The sequence below is a fragment of the Salmo salar genome, chromosome 05 (assembly GCF_965601325.2).
Source record: "Salmo salar chromosome 05, fSalSal1, whole genome shotgun sequence".
Classification (NCBI taxonomy): domain Eukaryota; kingdom Metazoa; phylum Chordata; class Actinopteri; order Salmoniformes; family Salmonidae; genus Salmo; species Salmo salar.
In genome coordinates this window covers 33,052,607-33,070,461 of record NC_138295.1, presented here as the reverse complement: position 1 = coordinate 33,070,461, position 17,855 = coordinate 33,052,607, and the positions used below count along the sequence as shown (strand labels likewise).

Below are 17,855 nucleotides of genomic sequence, written 5' to 3'. Positions count from 1 at the left end.
AGTAAGGGTAGACATCCAAAATGTCAGCCCTTTGGGTCCTGCCATAGAGTTATATTACAAGTGCCCTTCCAAGAAGGCTCAAGGTCATTGGCTACAGATAAAATGACGTCAAATCACGTTATATGTACAGTAGCTATGATTAGACTGATCATGTCAACATCTTACTTCCAATGTCTTAGCTAGCAGTCATCATCACGAATCAAGTCTACAATCTACTGGCAAATGCTTTTTAATCCTTGTCATATGAAGACAAATAATGAAGAGAAATTATAGATAAAACGTATCGTGCTCATCGGCCATTGGACATAAAGATTACACAACAAGTTGGAAATTGCAAATTCAACAATGAGTTGTTTGGAAGGAATCAGTGGCTAACTGCAAGCATTGCAATGCAACCAGTAGCCTGCTATTCAATGGAGTGGCTGTGAGTTCCCACCATAAATCCAGAGAATGCCAGACTTTGATGACAAAGTTTGATGACAAAAATGCCACGCCACCTTCATGTTTAAGTGAGCACATCACAAGCCAAGGTGAGATCAAAAATGTCTTGTATGCTGCTGCATAAATTATGTAATACGCAAGGGAGATATGTATACTATAGCTAAGGAAGTAATACTAAGTGTATGTTGTGTTGTAAGCTGTTAGTAGCCCATGTTCCTCACCCTAATAATTTGGTCTATTTTCACCTCTAATTTCGCTTAACATTACTGTTCTGACTCGATGGTGCTGCACATGTAGCCTATAACCTGTTTTTGAGAAATGTCATCATCTAATATTGTAAGAGGTTTCATTGTCTGCTTATATGCCCCCTTCATTTATCCTACGGTTCTGACTTGGTGTACAGGGCAAATACTGTAAGAGCAGCCCATGTTCTGCATTCTGTCGCTGTACATTTCAAAAGTGCTGAACACATAGTTATATTGACTACGTCCGTTGCCGCTCACTCATTAATGTCTTAATCGAAATTACGGAATGCCTCTTATCCGCTCGTCGTTCCCTTATACCATAGTTTGGACATCTTAATTGTCAGTAGATACCACATTTGTTTTATCAGCTATGTTTTTTTTAAAAGCAGTAAACAAGGCTGAATTAATAGTTTCGTTGCCAGACAAGGCTCCGCTGATAGCCAGGTGTAGTGGTGGTAAGGATTCACTCCATTGTGCTGGAAAGAAAGCTCTGCTGTTGGGGCTCTGCTGTTGGGACAGCTTTATGTAGGCCCTAACAGTTTGTGGGCACCGCTTGTCGCCGTAATAGTGTAATTAATGTATTGTTTAGTGTTGTGTTGTGTAGTGTCTTTGCTGGCATGCATCTAAAAACAATTTGGGGAGTTTGCCCCATCAAGATTTACATGCTAAAATCTCCACTGCTTCACCCACACGAACATGGAACATATCAACAGCTGCTGATAAACTAAGGAAGTGTGGGAGGATCCTCCTCTCTTCCGTTGGGTTGATGTGGACTGTCACTCAAAGCTTCTTCTTCTTCTTCTTCTTCTTCTTCTTCTTCTCCTTCTTCGGTATAATGGCGGTCCCCAAACAAACGTTTAAGGTGCACGCCGCCACCTACTGTGCTGGAGTGTGCCATCAATCATGGTTTGCCTAATTCTGTACTACTAGAAAAAAAATTAAAAATGAAATAAAAATAAATCCCCATTAACTTCTAACAAACCCTGCCTCAAATCACTCAAAGCTGCTGGTCCAGGCAGAGGGAGACAGTTCCCGAGTCGTCTGAAATCTTCTCCTCTGGTTGGATTGACAGCTGGCTGCAAGAGAGTAATATCTGTAACTGTGACTCAGAGACCTAGGGAGAGGAACAGAGAGAGAGACGATGGGGTAGAGGAACAGAGGGAGAGGAAGAGAGGGAGAGAAGATGGGGTAGAGGAACAGAGGGAGAGGAAGAGAGGGAGAGAAGATGGGGTAGAGAGAAAGAGAGAATAAGACAGAGTGGAGATGCTCTTCACCTCTCTCTCCCACAAACAAACGACGCATAACACAAAACAATATACTTTTATCTGAGTAATTAAAAAAGTACCATCTCAAATTTCTTGGCTTTGTATTGGTCTGCCCCCTTCAGGAAGTTCAGAAGAATGATATCACAGAGGACCGTACCCTGCAGCCAGTCAGAACGAAGAGTTATACAAGTTGATCTAACAAATTGTGAAATACAGTGAGCTCCAAAAATATTGGGACAGTGACACATTTTGTTGTTGTTTTGGCTCTGTACTCCAGCACTTTGAAATGACACAATGAATATGAGGAAAATGGTGCAGACTGTCAGCTTGAATTTGAGGGTATTTTCATCCATATCAAGTGGACCCTTTAAAAATTACAGCACTTTTTGTGTATAGTCCCCACATTTTATGGGGACCAAAGGTATTAGGCCAAATTCACTTATGTGTATTAAAGTAGTCAATAGTTTAGTAGTTGGTCCCATATTCCTAGCACGCAAATATTACATCAAGCTTGTGACTCTACAAACATGTTGGATGCATTTGTTATTGTTGTGTTTCAGATTATTTTCTGCCCAATAGAAATTAATGTGAAATAATGTATTGTGTCATTTTGGAGACACTTTTACTGTAAATAAGAATATAATATGTTTCAAAACACTTCTACATTAATATGGATGCTACTATGATTATGGATATTCCTGACTGAATCGTAAATAATGATGAGAGAGAAAGTTACAGATGGGACCAAATACTAAACTTTTGACTACTTTAATACACTTATATAAGCAAATTTGACCCAATACCTTTGGTACCCTAAAATAGATGGAAAAGAAAGTTGGTTGCTATTTATGTCACACATGCAGCTAACAAAAATATATGGAAATGTCTGCTCTATTCAAAATTATAACCAACTAATTGCAGCATTAACACAAAAATTGAAGAGGCAAGTGGAAGGGGGACAAGGTAAGGAACCTGCATTAAAGACCAAAATTGGTTAAAGAAAATTGTGATAAATAAAAAAGTATACCAGTTTCATTTAAGGACCAAAAATATACAGCTGTGCCATACAGGTTGCAAAATAGTCGGGAAGAGATTTTCGATTAATTGATTCCATGACACATGGTTTATGAACTGATACACAAAACGACGCCAGATTCAAAACTTTTTCAATTGAAATTATTAAACAAAATTATTGTAACCAAAATGATGTTATACAGTATCTATAAGGGATACAACCATCCCAGCTCTGCAGATTTTGCTGTGAAGAGACAGAATCATTAGCTCACTTGTTTTGGTACAGCCCATAGTTTTGGTACTGCCCAGATTATGTACAGTAGCTTGTTTTTGGTTGCAGGTTCAGGAATGGCTTAAGAATTACAACATTTACCTGGAGCTAACTCTGCAAATAGCACTGCTGGGTGATTTCAAAAGTCATAGTCAATTGATCAATAATACAATGCTCTTAGCAAAACATTTTATCTTTAATTTACAATCGGTAGAAACTATGAGAATAGAAAGGTTCAGATACTTTTGTGAAACATTACAGCACAGTTAAAAAATATATGGCAGCTAGAAATCAAAACTGGATGGTCTTCAGAGATAGATGGGAGGGGTTGAGGGTACTGTAGCTGAAGAATGGGCAAGTCGAAAATCACCATCCTAACCGTGAAGCATGGTGGTGGCAGCATCATGTTGAGGGGGTGGTTTGCTGCAGGAGGGACTGGTGCACTTCACAAAATAGATGGCATCATGGAAGGAAAATTATGTGGATATACTGAAGCAACATCTCAAGACATCAGTCAGGAAGTTAAAGCTTGGTCGCAAATGGGTCTTCCAAATGGACAAGATAACTAATGTAAAATATACTGTGTCCGTAAAATGTATATAGTATGTACAGTTGAAGTCGGAAGTTTACATACACTTAGGTTGGAATAATTAAAACTCGTTTTTCAACCACTCCACAAATTTCTTGTTAACAAACTATAGTTTTGGCAAGTCGGTTAGGACATCTACTTTGTGCATGACACAAGTAATTTTTCCAACAATTGTTTACAGACAGAATATTTCACTTATAATTCACTGTATCACAATTCCAGTGGGTCAGAACATTACATACACTAAGTTGACTGTGCCTTGAAACAGCTTGGAAATTCCAGAAAATGATGTCATGGCTTTAGAAGCTTTTGATAGGCTAATTGACATCATTTGAGTCAATTGGAGGTGTACCTGTGGATGTATTTCAAGGCCTACCTTCAAATTCAGTGCCTCTTTGCTTGACATCATGGGAAAATCAAAAGAAATCAGCCAAGACCTCAGAAAATAAATTGGAGACCTCCACAAGTCTGGTTCATCCTTGGGAGCAATTTCCAAATGCCTGAAGGTACCACGTTCATCTGTACAAACAATAGTACGCAATAGTACGCAGTAGAGTTAGGGGGAAATAATAAAGAAGGAAAATCAAATATATATTTACCCAAATATAATTAACCTAAAATGACATACCCAAATCTAATTGCCTGTAGCTCAGGACCTGAAGCAAGGATATGCATATTCGTAATACCATTTGAAAGGAAACACTTTGAAGTTTGTGGAAATGTGAAATGAATGTAGGAGAATATAACACATTAGATGTGGTAAAAGATAATACATAGAAAAAAAACATGAATATTTTTTTTTCTTTTTTCCCCCATTATCTTTGAAATGCAAGAGAAAGGTCACAATGTATTGTTCCAGGTTAGGCGCAATTTCGATTTTGGCCACTAGATGAAACATTTTAGACTGATTCAATGAACCATTGCATTTCTGTTCAAAATGTTGTATCAAGACTGCCCAAATATGCTCACTCCTCACTTAATAGCATGGTATTCTTTCACTGTAATAGCTACTGTAAATTGGACAGTGCAGTGAAATTAACAAGAATTTTATCTTTTTGCCCTTATCAGATGTCTATGTCCTGGGAAATTTTCTTGTCACTTACAACCTCATGCTAATCACATTAGACTACGTTAGCTCAACTGTCCCGTGGGGGGGACACCGATCCCGTAGAGGTTAAAATCAATTTGCTGGGTCTCCCGAGTGCCGCAGCAGTTTAAGGCGTCTCTACAGACCCGGGTTCGATCCCAGACTATGTCACAGCTGGCCGTGACTGGGAGACCCATGAGGTAGCGCACAATTGGCCCAGCGTCGTCTGGCTTAGGAGAAGGTTTGACAGGCCGAGATTTCCTTGTCCCATCACGCTCTAGCGACTCCTGTGGCGGGCCGGGGCGCATGCATGCTGACACGGTCGCCAGGTGTACTGTGTTTCCCCCAACACGTTGGTGAGGCTGGTTAAGCGGGCATTGTGTCAAGAAGCAGTGCGGCTTGGCTGGGTCATGTTTCGGATGACGCACAGCTCTCGACCTTCGCCTCTCCCGAGTCCGTGTGGGAGTTGCAGTGATGGGACAAGACTGTAACTACCAATTGTATACCACGAAATTGGGAAGAAAAAAGTGGTAAAAAAGTATTCACTTTAAGATCATAGTCATTGTATAATTTAAAATTCAAAGTGCTGCTGCAGTACAGAGCCAAAACAACAAAACATTTGGCACTGTCCCAATACTTTTGGAGCTTACTGTATTTGCTTTTAATGGTGGTAACATTCAAAACGTATTGCATGGCCTCCTTTTAACGCATACAGTCTGAGTACAGAAGCCTTACCAGTCCCACAGAGGTAAAGGCTGCCACTACGTTGATCAGAGTAGGAACTGTGTTGAACTTCCCTGCCTGAAAGAACAGAGACAGATGAATCCCAAATGACACACAGATAACAGGTACGAAAGCACACACACACACCCTAATCCACACTCACGAGGCCAGTGACCAGGATGTCAAAGCGGATGGCGTAGGCCTTGTGGAGAGTGCGGAACTCCGTCCCATTCTCATTTTTGTAATATTTGGCAAATCTGTGGAGGGAGATAGAGGAGGAGACAGTGTCAATGAACCCAGCTTTACAACGAGGAAGAGGGGGGTAAGGAAAATGGAGAGGAGAAAAAGGTGGTGGAAAATGACCTGACAGAAGAAAGGGAGAAGGAGGAAGAAAGAGGGGGGTTCCCTTGAACGACACTAAACTGAAAAGGGTTTCAGTACCTGAAGTTGTAACCCTTAGCGATGCCGTTCTTCTGAAACACAGCATCAAGTCGCGTAAAGGAGTAGTGTGGTTCACATCTCTCTTCTGACTCATCCAGATTGCACTGCCATTCAATGTTGATCGCAATCTCTCCACCCTGATAGAGGGAGATAGAGGGAGGGAAGAGAAGGGGGGATAAGTGAGGAGAGGGAAGATAAAATGTAGGGAGAAGCATGTGGGACTGGAGATATATAAAATGGAGAGAGAGAGAGAGAGAGAGAGAGAGAGAGAGAGAGGAGAGAGAGAGAGAGAGATAGATAGATAGATAGATAGATAGATAGATAGATAGATAGATAGATAGATAGATAGATAGATAGATAGATAGATAGATAGATAGATAGATAGATAGATAGATAGATAGATAGATAGATAGATAGATAGATAGATAGATAGATAGATAGATAGATAGATAGATAGATAGATAGATAGATAGATAGATAGATAGATAGATAGATAGATAGATAGATAGATAGATAGATAGATAGATAGATAGATAGATAGATAGATAGATAGATAGATAGATAGATAGATAGATAGATAGATAGATAGATAGATAGATAGAGGAAAGAAAGATGGAGACTCTCGGGGGAGAGAGATGGAGAGGTGGAAGAAGGGAGGAGATAGGTCTCACTGTCTGAGCGATGGTGGAGAAGTTCTGTCCTGTGTAGCGCAGCACTTCTCCCACCTTGAAGATGGGACAGTGGCGGTTGTGCTCCGGGTCATACGTACAGCTCCTGATATAAGTCGCATTCAGGGATGATGGGAAGTTCCCTCTGTGGGAGAGAGAGGGAAGGTAAAAACGCGAGCGATAGAGCCAAATCCCCTTCAGCAGAAAAGAGAGGGCAACGAGTTGACAGGAAAGCCCTAAAATGTGCAAATGTGCTGAGGGAGCGGGTCAGGGCACTAAGAGATGACCTCGTCATGGAGGAGATGACAGCCAAGGCTTGTATTAAAATCAAATGTTATTAAATGAATGACACAGATAGACAACTCAAGGTTAAAACACAGGTTAAAATACTTGCACTGGGTGTACTAAATGGCTCTTTCCATGACATATACTGATGTCACCTGTTAAATCCACTTCAATCACTGTAGATGAAGGGGTGCAGACAGGTTAAATAATGTTTTTTAAGCCTTGAGACAATTGAAACATGGATTAAGGATATTTAAGTACCTTTGAACGGGGTATGGTAGTAGGTGCCAGGCGCACCGGTTTAAGTGTGCCAAGAACTGCAATGATACTGGATTTTTCATGCTCAACAGTTTCCTGTGTGTATCAAGAATGGTCCACCACCCAAAGGACATCCAGCCAACTTGACACAACTGTGGGAAGCATTGGAGTCAACATGGGCCAGCATCCCTGTGGAACGCTTTGGACACCTTGTAGTACATGCCACGACAAATTGAGTCTGTTCTGAATATATATTAGGAAGGTGTTCTTAATGTTTTGTACACTAAATGTACATAATAATATACTAATATGACATGTAACATCGATGAAACAAAGTTAATAATGTAACAATGAAACAATGAAAAAATCGAAAGAAAAATAATAATGATAGCCTGATTTAAATATTAATTAAGAATGATTCCATATAATATCTATTGTTTACAGGAAACTCATTCTACAAATATAGATGAGTTTGGGTGGGAAAAGGACTGGAATGGAGAAATATATTTTTGTCATGGGCAAAGAAACTCAAAAGGGGTGACTATACCAATTAATACACATTTTGATCCGATTGTGGAAACTGTGCAAACAGATCAACAAGGAAGATAGATTATTTAAAATAATCTATTGGACCAAAAACAGATCAGGCTAATTAATCTATATGGGCCAAATAATGATGATCCATACTTTTCGAAAAAGTATATAATATTCTATTGAGCTCACAAGCAATGAAAGAATCTCTTATTATAGTGTGAGATTATAATACGGTTTTAAGTACCTCAATGGATCGTAAAGGAAATCACACTACAAACTATCACCCTCAAGCACTTAAGGAGATCACAAAGATCATGGATACATTAGAACTTGTGGATATTTGGAGGTTGAAAAACCCTGACCTGGTGAGATATACATGGAGGATGCTTAATCAAGCGAGCAGTCTTGATTACTTCCTAGTCTCGTTCTTGCTGGCATCAAAAGTACAAAAAAGTATTAATAGGAGACAGAATGCGATCGGACCACCATCTAATTGGTCTCCATTTAACTCTGACAGCAATTCCACGTGGACGGGGATATTGGAAATTTAATCAAAGCCTATTGGGTGACAATTTGTTCTTAACTAAGACAAAAGAATTCATAATTTACTTTTTTTGTACAACATAGGTACAGCAGATCCCCGTTATTGTATGGGACACTTTGAAATGTATTTTTAGAGGCCATTCAATACAATACTCATCATTAAATTAAAAGCAGTTTAGGTCAAAAGAGATTAGACTAATAAAGGAAATAGAGAAAGTAACAGTGCAGGTAGATGGTAACAGAAACTGTACTATAGAGGCACAAAATAGGTTAGAGGAAAAACAAAAAGAAATGGAGGTACTTATTCAAGAACCATCAATTTAGGTCTATATAGCATTTGCAAAGTCATCAACAGCTATTGTTCCAATTCAACCCAGAATTCAACTATACTGAACAAAAATAAAATGCAACAATTTCAACAATTTTACTGAGTTACAGTTCATATACGGCCCCGTAGAGCATGGAAATTGCAACGCCAGCGGTGTGGGTTCGATTCCCACAGGGGACCAGTACAAATGAAAACGTATGCACTCACTACTGAAGTCACTCTGGATAAGAGTGTCTGATAAAAGTGTCTAACAGTGTCTGATAAGAGTGTCTGATAAGAGTGTCTGAGAAGAGTGTCTGATAAGAGTGTCTGATAAGAGTGTCTAAGAGTGTCTGATAAGAGTGTCTAAGAGTGTGATAAAATTGGCTAAGAGTGTCTGATAAAATTGGCTAAGAGTGTCTGAGAAATAATATTTTTGTGCGTATGGAACATTTCTGGGATCGTTTATTTCAGCTCATGAAACATGGGACCAACACTTTACATGTTGCATTTCTATTTGGTTCAGTATAAAAATAGACAATACATATAGGCCTAGGCTTTTAAGCTCCCTTTGACCCTTTGACTTTTTCCACAATTTGTTACGTTACAGCCTTATTCTAAAATTAATTAAATAAATGCTCCAATCTACACACAATACCCCATAATGACAAAGCAAAAACAGGTTTTTAGGAATTTTTGCAAATGTATTACAAATAAAAACTGAAATACCTAGTTTACTTAAGTATTCAGACCCTTTGCTATGAGACTTGAAATTGAGCTCAGGTGCATCCTATTTCCATTGATCATCCTTGAGATGTTACTACAACTTGATTGGAGTCCACGTGTGGTAAATTCAATTGATTGGACATGATTTGGAACGGCACACATCTGTCTATATAAGGTCCCACAGTTGACAGTGCATGTCAGAGCAAAAACTAAGCCATAAGATCAAAGGAATTGTCCGTAGAGCTCAGAGACAGGAATGTGTCGAGGCACAGATCTGGGGAAGGGTACCAAAACATTTCTGCAGCATTACAGATCCCCAAGAACACAGTGGCCTCCATCATTCTTAAATGGAAGAAGAGCTTGCCCCCCAGCCAAACTGAGCAATAGGAGAAGAAGGGCCTTGGTCAGGGAGGTGACCAAGAACCCGATGGTCACTCTGACAGAACTCCAGAGTTCCTCTGTGGAGATGGGAGAACCTTTCAGAAGGACAACCATCTCTGCAGCACTCCACCAATCAGGCCGTTATGGTAGAGTGGCCAGACGGAAGCCACTCCTCAGTAAAAGGCACATGACAGCCCGCTTGGAGTTTGCCAAGAGGCACCTAAAGGACTCTCAGACCATGAGAAACAAGATTCTCTGGTCTGATGATACCAAGATTGAACTCTTTGGCCTGAATGCCAAGCGTCACATCTGGAGGAAACCTGGCACCATCCCTACGGTGAAGCATGGTAGTGGCAGCATCATGCAGTGGGGATGTTTTTCAGCGGCAGGGACTGGAAGACTTGTCAGGATCGAGGGAAAGATTAATGGAGCAAAGTACATAGAGATCCTTGATGAAAACCTGCTCCAGAGCCCTCAGGACCTCAGACTGGGGCGAAGGTTCACCTTCCTACAGGACAATGGGAGAAACTCCCCAAATACAGGTGTGCCAAGCTTGCAGCATCATACCCAAGAAGACTTGAGGCTGTAATCGCTGCCAAAGGTGCTTCAACAAAGTACTGAGTAAAGGGTCTGAATACTTGTGTAAATGTGTAATTTCAGCTGTACATTTTTTAAACATTTAACAAACAGTTTTTTAATTTCTTTTGAATCTTAAAGTTAAGGCTATCTTTCAAATGAATGGTACATTCAACCTTAAAATTAGTAACACATCCATGGCCACATGTTGAGCTTTCTGTAACTATAAAATGTCTTCTTATGTAATCATATAAAGCGTGCATGTTATACAATGCATAGATCATCGCAGGTGTGTGGAGATCTTCACAATTGTTGTAATTGTCACGCCCTGATCTGTTTCACCTGTCTTTGTGATTGTCTCCACTCACCTCCAGGTGTCACCTGTTTTCCTCAGTAGTCCCTGGGTACTTATTCCTGTGTTCCCTGCTTGTCTGTTGCCAGTTCGTCTTGTTTGTCAAGTCAACGAGTGTGTTTTTCCCATTCTCCTGCTTTTTCCTTCTCTCTGTTTTGCTATTCCTTCCGGCTGTGACCGTTGCCTGTCTGGACTCTGAACCCGCCTGCCTGATCATCCTGCCTGCCCTGACCTCGAGCCTGTCTGCCACTCTGTACCTCCTGGACTTTGACCTGGTTTTGATCTTTTGCCTGTCCACGACCATTCTCTTGCCTGCCCCTTGGATTATAATAAATATCAGAGACTCAAACCATCTGTCTCCCTTGTCTGCATCTGGGTCTCGCCTTGTGCTCTTAAAATAATAATCTGTGCAGAATCTCAAATGGTATTGATCACTTGCTCCATGTATTTTTTATGTAATCCCAACCGCAATCCAGGTCATTTGGTTCTGGTATTAGATGCACAGTGATAACACATTAATATGTTGTATAAATAAACAAAATATCTGACATTGTATTCCCATTTGAACTTTGCTGTGCTTATAAATGGTTGAAAGTTCAGTGATAGCGCGTTTAGATGACAACTAAACCAAAAATCAGACATTGTTTTTCCATTGGAATTAGGTTGTGTTTTAGATGGTTGAAAGCATTGTGATAACACACTGGAAATTCAACTAACTTTTGGCTGTCTTTTTGAGTCGGTGAATATAGGTTGTAATCTCATTGATCAACGTCTCAACCAAATATTACCCAATTATAAAATTGTGAAATGATGTGGTGTGCCCAGTGGGTTGTGGATAATATGGTGTTGGCTACAAACGTGTCAACTGAGCTTTTTCTCTTCTTGAACGCATTTGTCTTATGTTGTGGTTTGTTGAGAATTCTTTTTTGAATGTGTGCTTTGGTGGGAGGCTTTGGTGATAAGTGAATTGACTTTGCTAGATTTAGTTGGGTGGCACCGGCCCGATTCTCCACGGAGAGCGCTCAGCTCTGTTTTGTAAGTGATGTGGTCATGATTTATTCCCTTATCTATTCAGTTGTGGGGGGTTGGATTCAGACACATGCTCTGCTGTGCAATAGACAGTTTCATTTGAGTTGAGTAGGTTCTCTCTCCCTCCTCTCTGTCCCTCTTCCCCTTAAGGTGAATATCAAGTGATCTGGAGCAGTGCTCGCAATAGTCTTCTATTTTCAATTCACAATTCTAAACTTGGCAAAAAGGGACCAATATCAAATAAGGAACATGTCACTCTCTCTCCCTCAGCTCACAGGCCTGCTCCGGCCCATGTCAAACACGTATACATACTGCTTATGAGCCCACTAGCAAGCAACACAGGGTGCGGCGGTGCTGGATCGAGGTCAGCGATTTTCTCCAAGATGTCTTGCTTAGCTGTCCATAGTCATGAAACAGTTTTTTTTCCCCTTCAGTTTTTATTAGGCACAATCTTGTGTTAACTTATTTTGTTACAACGCCCCTCTCGTTTTCTCTCTCTCACACACCTGTTGTAATTATGCAGTACAAAGAAATATGTGCGCTGTTCACAACAGGCTTTTTTTTGCAAACAGCCATGAGTTAAATTAACTGAGGCTGCAGTGATACTGTTAACCAATCGTGTCCTATGCTCTGGGTACTCATCACGTTAGGAATTTTGATTTTATTGTTAGTCTCACTACTCAAAACAACTTCCCGCGGATATGGGTGAGACCTGCTGAAAGTACTCAAGCACAACTTCATAAAGGTCTGCCCATTACAGCCCCAGAAATGGGAGGTGTGTGGGACTCACCTGGTAACGTTGAACATAGGGAAGCGGATACTATTCTTGATGAAGATGGTGAAGTTTTCCACTTCCATCATTGGTTGCCTGAGAAAGGGGGAGGGAGAGAATATATATATATATATATACAGTACCAGTCAAAGGTTTGGACACACATACTCATTCAAGGGTTTTTCTATAATGAGAGAAAGGTCTTACATGTTGACTTTGTCGTCCTCTGCAAGGCACCAACCCTCCATCTCACAGCGTCGTCCTCTAGAGGAGTTCACACAGGCACCAGTTATTATTCCTGGGGGAAGATAGAGAGTGAGAGTGAGTAAGGGAGGGAGAGAGAGAAGGAGAGAGAGACAGAGAAATAGAGAAAGAGAGTGAGAGAGAGTAAGGGAGGGAGAGAAGGAGAGAGAGAAAAAGAGACAGAGAAAGAGAGAGAGTGAGTGAGAGAGAGAGAGAGAGAGAGAGAGAGAGAGAGAGAGAGAGAGAGAGAGAGAGAGAGAGAGGAGAAAGAAACAATGGAGTCTCAGCACGGGAATGATGGAGAAAAGAAGAAGAGAGGAGAGGGACTCACCGTTTCCAGTGGAGCTCCCCAAATACTTGTCGCACTCTTCATCCGTGTTACACTTGTACTTGCTTCCACTCTGAACACAGACAGTACAGATACGCACATAGATGCAGGCCTGATACATACACAGGCAGTAGCATTGCCCTATGATCAGAAACTCTGTCACCACCCAATATTAAATGCCTTGGCTTTTGTCAGTGGTAATGGCCGGGACTTCATAGAGTAAGTACACTGTATTGTTATAAACATGGTATAGGTGCAGTGATTCCCAACTCCAGTCCTCGAGTAACCCCAACAGCACCTTTTTGTTGAAGCCCCAGACAACAACACCTGATTCAACTTGTCAAGGGCTTGATGATGAGTTGACAAGTAGAATCAGGTATACTTGTCCGTGGCTACAACAAAAGCCACTGGTATAGAGTGCTGGAGCAGGTAGGTACATGGTACATGTATACTGGACTGGACTCACCTCCGGGCAGAATCCTTGGAACTGGTTCTCTGTGATGATGAGCTTGGTGATGATGCAGAACACTGCGGCACCCTGTCAGATCATATTCAAACCAACAGTTTAGCCGAAACATCGTCAAGGCAACATATCAGGCCTACTGCTAAAAATCATCACAAAGCCTCAACCAATGCATGAGTCCGTCATTATTTAACCCGTTTGTTGGGCTACTGCTAAACTAACGTAGTAGCTATACATCATGAGCCACTCAGCCACTTCTTCCACCCAACCAAAAGACTTTTCCATCATCACCTCACACAAAACACTTCCCTTTAAGTGTTTAAAATGACCACCACTAAGTGCTCAATCACTTTATACCAAGTATCAAAAGACTGTTCGGGTATGTTTCAACTGAGTGAACTCTGCCTACATATTGAGATCATTTAATCAAAAGTTGAATCAATATTTTGTATATTACACAGTATACACAGTTACCCTCCCCTACTTATTTATTTGGACAGTGAAGCAAAAACTTTTGATTTGGCTTTATACTCCAGAATTTTGGTTTTGGGATAAAATATTTTATATGAGGCAACAGTCCTGAATGACACCTTTTACTTGATGGTATTTTCATTTAATTTAGAAATGAAAGCATTTTGTGTATCTAGTCCCCCATTTGAAGGTGTCATAATTATTTGGAAAAATTCACTTATAATGTATTAAAGGGATACTTCACCCAAATTACAAAATTACATTGGTTTCCTTACCCCGTAAGCAGTCTATGGACAAGACATGACAGCAATTCATGCTTTGGTTTAGTTTCCTTGGCACTGTTTCCACATGCTAACGTTTTAGCATTTGTGGTACAAATCCCATTCAAGTCATGGGACCAATATTACAATTTTTTGTGCATTATTTATCATTAATTTCTATTGTACACAATATAATCCAAAAACGTTTGACTACTTTAATACACTATAAGTGAACTTGTCCAAATACTTATGACAGCTTCAAATGGGGGGACTAGATACATAAAGTGCTTTAATTTCTAAACAGTAGAACAGATATGTATGAAAACACCCTCAAATAAAAGGTGGCATTCTGTACTAATGCCTTATATAAAACAGTTGATCTCAAATCCAAAATGAGTATAGAGCCAAATAAAAAATTGTTGCTTTACTGTCCAAATTAATACGCAGGGGAGTGTACAATATACAGGTTGTGTACAGTTACTAAGTATGGTTGCGCTGCAGTATAACCTTAGTGTTGTGTCAGATTAGGGTCAAGGGTTAGGGGTCATGGTCAGGGTGTCACAGACCTGTGTAGGGGCGACATAGTCCGCCACATCCATCACACGGTTGTTATGGTAACCGAAGCCCTTCACCTTGGTCATGACAGAAGACTCGATGCCCGAGTCTCTCACCTGGTACGCCTTTTCGTGTAAAAAGACCCAACTAAACGACAACAGAAAGAGAGATAGATGGAGGCGAAGATTGTGGAGAAGGACAGGGAGAGGGATGGGTAATGAAGGAGGATTATTAACAAGCGTTCTAGAATGTTGGAGAGAGGAAAGGAAATGAAGAAGAGAGGTCAACATGATCACACACACACACAGAGGCAAAAACAGGTTGTACAGACCATAGGAAGTAGATGATGATGAGTAGTTGTACGACGCGGTTGATGATTCCAACAGACCAGCTCTTCACCACCACCGACTTGGTCGTCTCGTAGGTGAAGAAATCCGTAATAAAGGCCCATATCTTAGGCATCCTGAGAGTTGGGTTGTGTGTATGTGTGCATGTGTCTATATGAGAGACAGCTACAGTGATAAATGTATTTTGCCTCAGTTCCTTTAGAAGTATGTGAGTGAGAGCCTTTAGTTACCACACAATGCTGCTGATAAGACTTTTCGCATAAATTCCCTGTGTCCTCTCTTTCTTCGTTTCACCCTATCTGTGACTCTAGCTCTGTAATGAGCATTCCGTAGGTCACCCTGTTCCCCTCCCTCCCTGCCTCTCTCTCTTTTTCTCACACATTGGGTAATGGTCATATTGTACCTCCCCCTTTCTCTGAACAAAGAGAAAAAAGGAAAACAACTCTTTGGCTTTTTATTTCTCTATTCCTCCATCACATACTCTCCCTCTCCTCATCATAACAGTTCTCTGCTCTGACTCCTGAACAAACAAAAGTCTCTAAACACAAAACACCTTTAAATCCAATTTAACACCATACAAGCCAACAACAGAACAACATGTGAACAGTACTCTGCAGAACATAACAACGTAGACAGTACTCTGTAGAACAAAACAACATGTGAACAGTACTCTGCAGAACAGAACAGCGTGTGGACAATACTCTGCAAAACAGAACAACATGTTGACAATACTCTGCAGAACAGAACGTGGACAGTACTCTGCAAAACAGAACAACACATGGACAGTACTCTGCAGAACAGAACATGTGGACAGTACTCTGCAGAACAGAACAACGTAGACAATACTCTGCAGAACAGAACAGCGTGTGGGCAGTACTCTGCAGAACAGAACAACGTAGACAATACTCTGCAGAACAGAACAACATGTGGACAGTACTCTGCAGAACAGAACAACATGTGGACAGTACTCTGCAGAACAGAACAACGTGTGGACAGTACTCTGCCTAACAGAACAACGTAGACAATACTCTGCAGATGTCACACCCTGATCTGTTTCACCTGTCTTTGTGCTTGTCTCCACCCCATCCAGGTGTTGCCCATCTTCCCCATTATCCCCAGTGTATTTATACCTGTGTTCTCTGTTTGTCTCTTGCTAGTTCATTTTGTTCGTCAAGCCTACTAGCATTGTTCCCCTTGCTCCTGTCTGTTTCTAGTTCCTGTTTTCTAGTTTTCCCGGTTTTGACCATTCTGCCCACCCTGAGCCTGAGCCTGCCTGCCATTCTGTACCTTGTCATATCACACTGGATTATTGATCTCTGCCTGCCTGTCTTGTTTGTTAATTCAACCAGCGTTTTTCTCAGCTCCTGCTTTTCCCCAGTCTCACTTTTTCTCGCCTTCCTGGTTTTGACCCTTGCCTGTCCGGACTCTGAGCCCGCCTGCCTGACCACGCTGCCTTTCCCTGACCCTGAGCCTGCCTGCCGTCCTGTACTGTTGTCCCTTCTCTGGATTACCGACCTCTGCCTGACCTGACCCTGGGCCTGCCTGCCGTCCTGTACCTTTGCCCCACTACTCTGGATTATCGACCCCTGCCTGCCTTGACCTGTCGTTTGCCTGCCCCTGTTGCTGTAATAAACATTGTTACTTCAACACAGTCTGCACTTTGGTCTTACCTGAAACGTTATAGATCTGGATTACCGACCTCTGCCTGCCCTTGAGCTGTTGTTTTGCCTGTCCCCTGTTCTAGTAATTAACTTTTGTTACTTCGACACTGTCCGCATCTGGGTCTTCACTAAAATGTGATAGTACGAACTGGCCATGACTGACCGAGCAGACACAGACCAGCTCCGCAACGCCACCTCCTCCCAAGGAGTCACCATTGGACGACACAAGGAGTTGCTTCGTGGTCTTATGGAAGAGTTCCAGACCTTGACCGAATCCCATGACTGAGCGTTGAACACATTGCTGGAGCAATTCCGCGGGTTGTCTGTTAGGCATCGTGCCTGGCAACGACACTCAGCTAGGGAATAGGGAAGCAGGTTCATGAGGCGCAGCTTTCCCAGCCGAACCCCAGGGGAGGGGGCCAGATAACCAGATGTTTGTTCCTGACGCAGTCCGCTCCTCAGTCCTGGAGTGGGCCCACTACTCCAGGCTTGCCTGCCACCCGGGCTCCCGTCGGACCCTGACCTTGGTGCGACAACGCTTTTGTTGGCCTACCATGGTTCCTGACGTCTCCATGTTCGTCGCCGCATGCATGATCTGTGAGCAGAACAAGACTCCTTGGCAAGCTCCGACTGGTCTCCTTTAATCTCTGCCTGTCCCTCACTGTCCCTGGTCTCACATATCCTTAGACTTTGTCACGGGTCTCCCCCCCATCTGATGACAACACCGCCATCCTGACAATAGTGGACCGGTTTTCCAAAGCCGCCCACTTCATTCCTTTCTCCGAGCTACCCTCTGCCAAAGAGACAGCCCAGCTCATGATGCAGCACGTCTTCCGGATCCATGGACTCCCAGTGGACATGGTCTCCGACCGGGGTCCTCAGTTCTCGTCCCAGTTCTGGAAGGCGTTCTGCACACTCATTGGGTCGTTGGCCAGCCTGTCCTCCTGGTTCCACCCCCAGTCCGACGGCCAGTCTGAGCAAGCAAACCAAGACCTGGAGAAGACTCTTCGCTGCCTGGTT

At 41.9% G+C, this 17,855-nt stretch overlaps 1 protein-coding gene and 1 long non-coding RNA gene across 2 annotated transcripts; both read right to left on the bottom strand.

Annotated features, from left to right (window-relative positions):
- Positions 1-213: 213 nt before the first annotated feature.
- Positions 214-2,110, bottom strand: LOC145879505 (uncharacterized). Its single transcript, XR_014392303.1, has 2 exons — positions 2,032-2,110; positions 214-1,800 (listed from the first exon to the last, which is right to left on the bottom strand). It is a non-coding gene; the product is annotated as an uncharacterized LOC145879505 (long non-coding RNA).
- A 3,959-nt stretch (positions 2,111-6,069) lies between these two features.
- On the bottom strand, positions 6,070-15,476 carry p2rx3a (purinergic receptor P2X, ligand-gated ion channel, 3a). The gene is made up of 8 exons (XM_014199846.3): positions 15,159-15,476; positions 14,839-14,974; positions 13,545-13,616; positions 13,082-13,151; positions 12,715-12,805; positions 12,526-12,603; positions 6,748-6,889; positions 6,070-6,213 (listed from the first exon to the last, which is right to left on the bottom strand). The coding sequence occupies exons 1-8, from the start codon at positions 15,287-15,289 to the stop codon at positions 6,070-6,072; spliced, it is 864 nt and encodes a 287-aa protein (XP_014055321.2). The 5' UTR covers positions 15,290-15,476.
- Between the last annotated feature and the right edge of the window lie 2,379 nt (positions 15,477-17,855).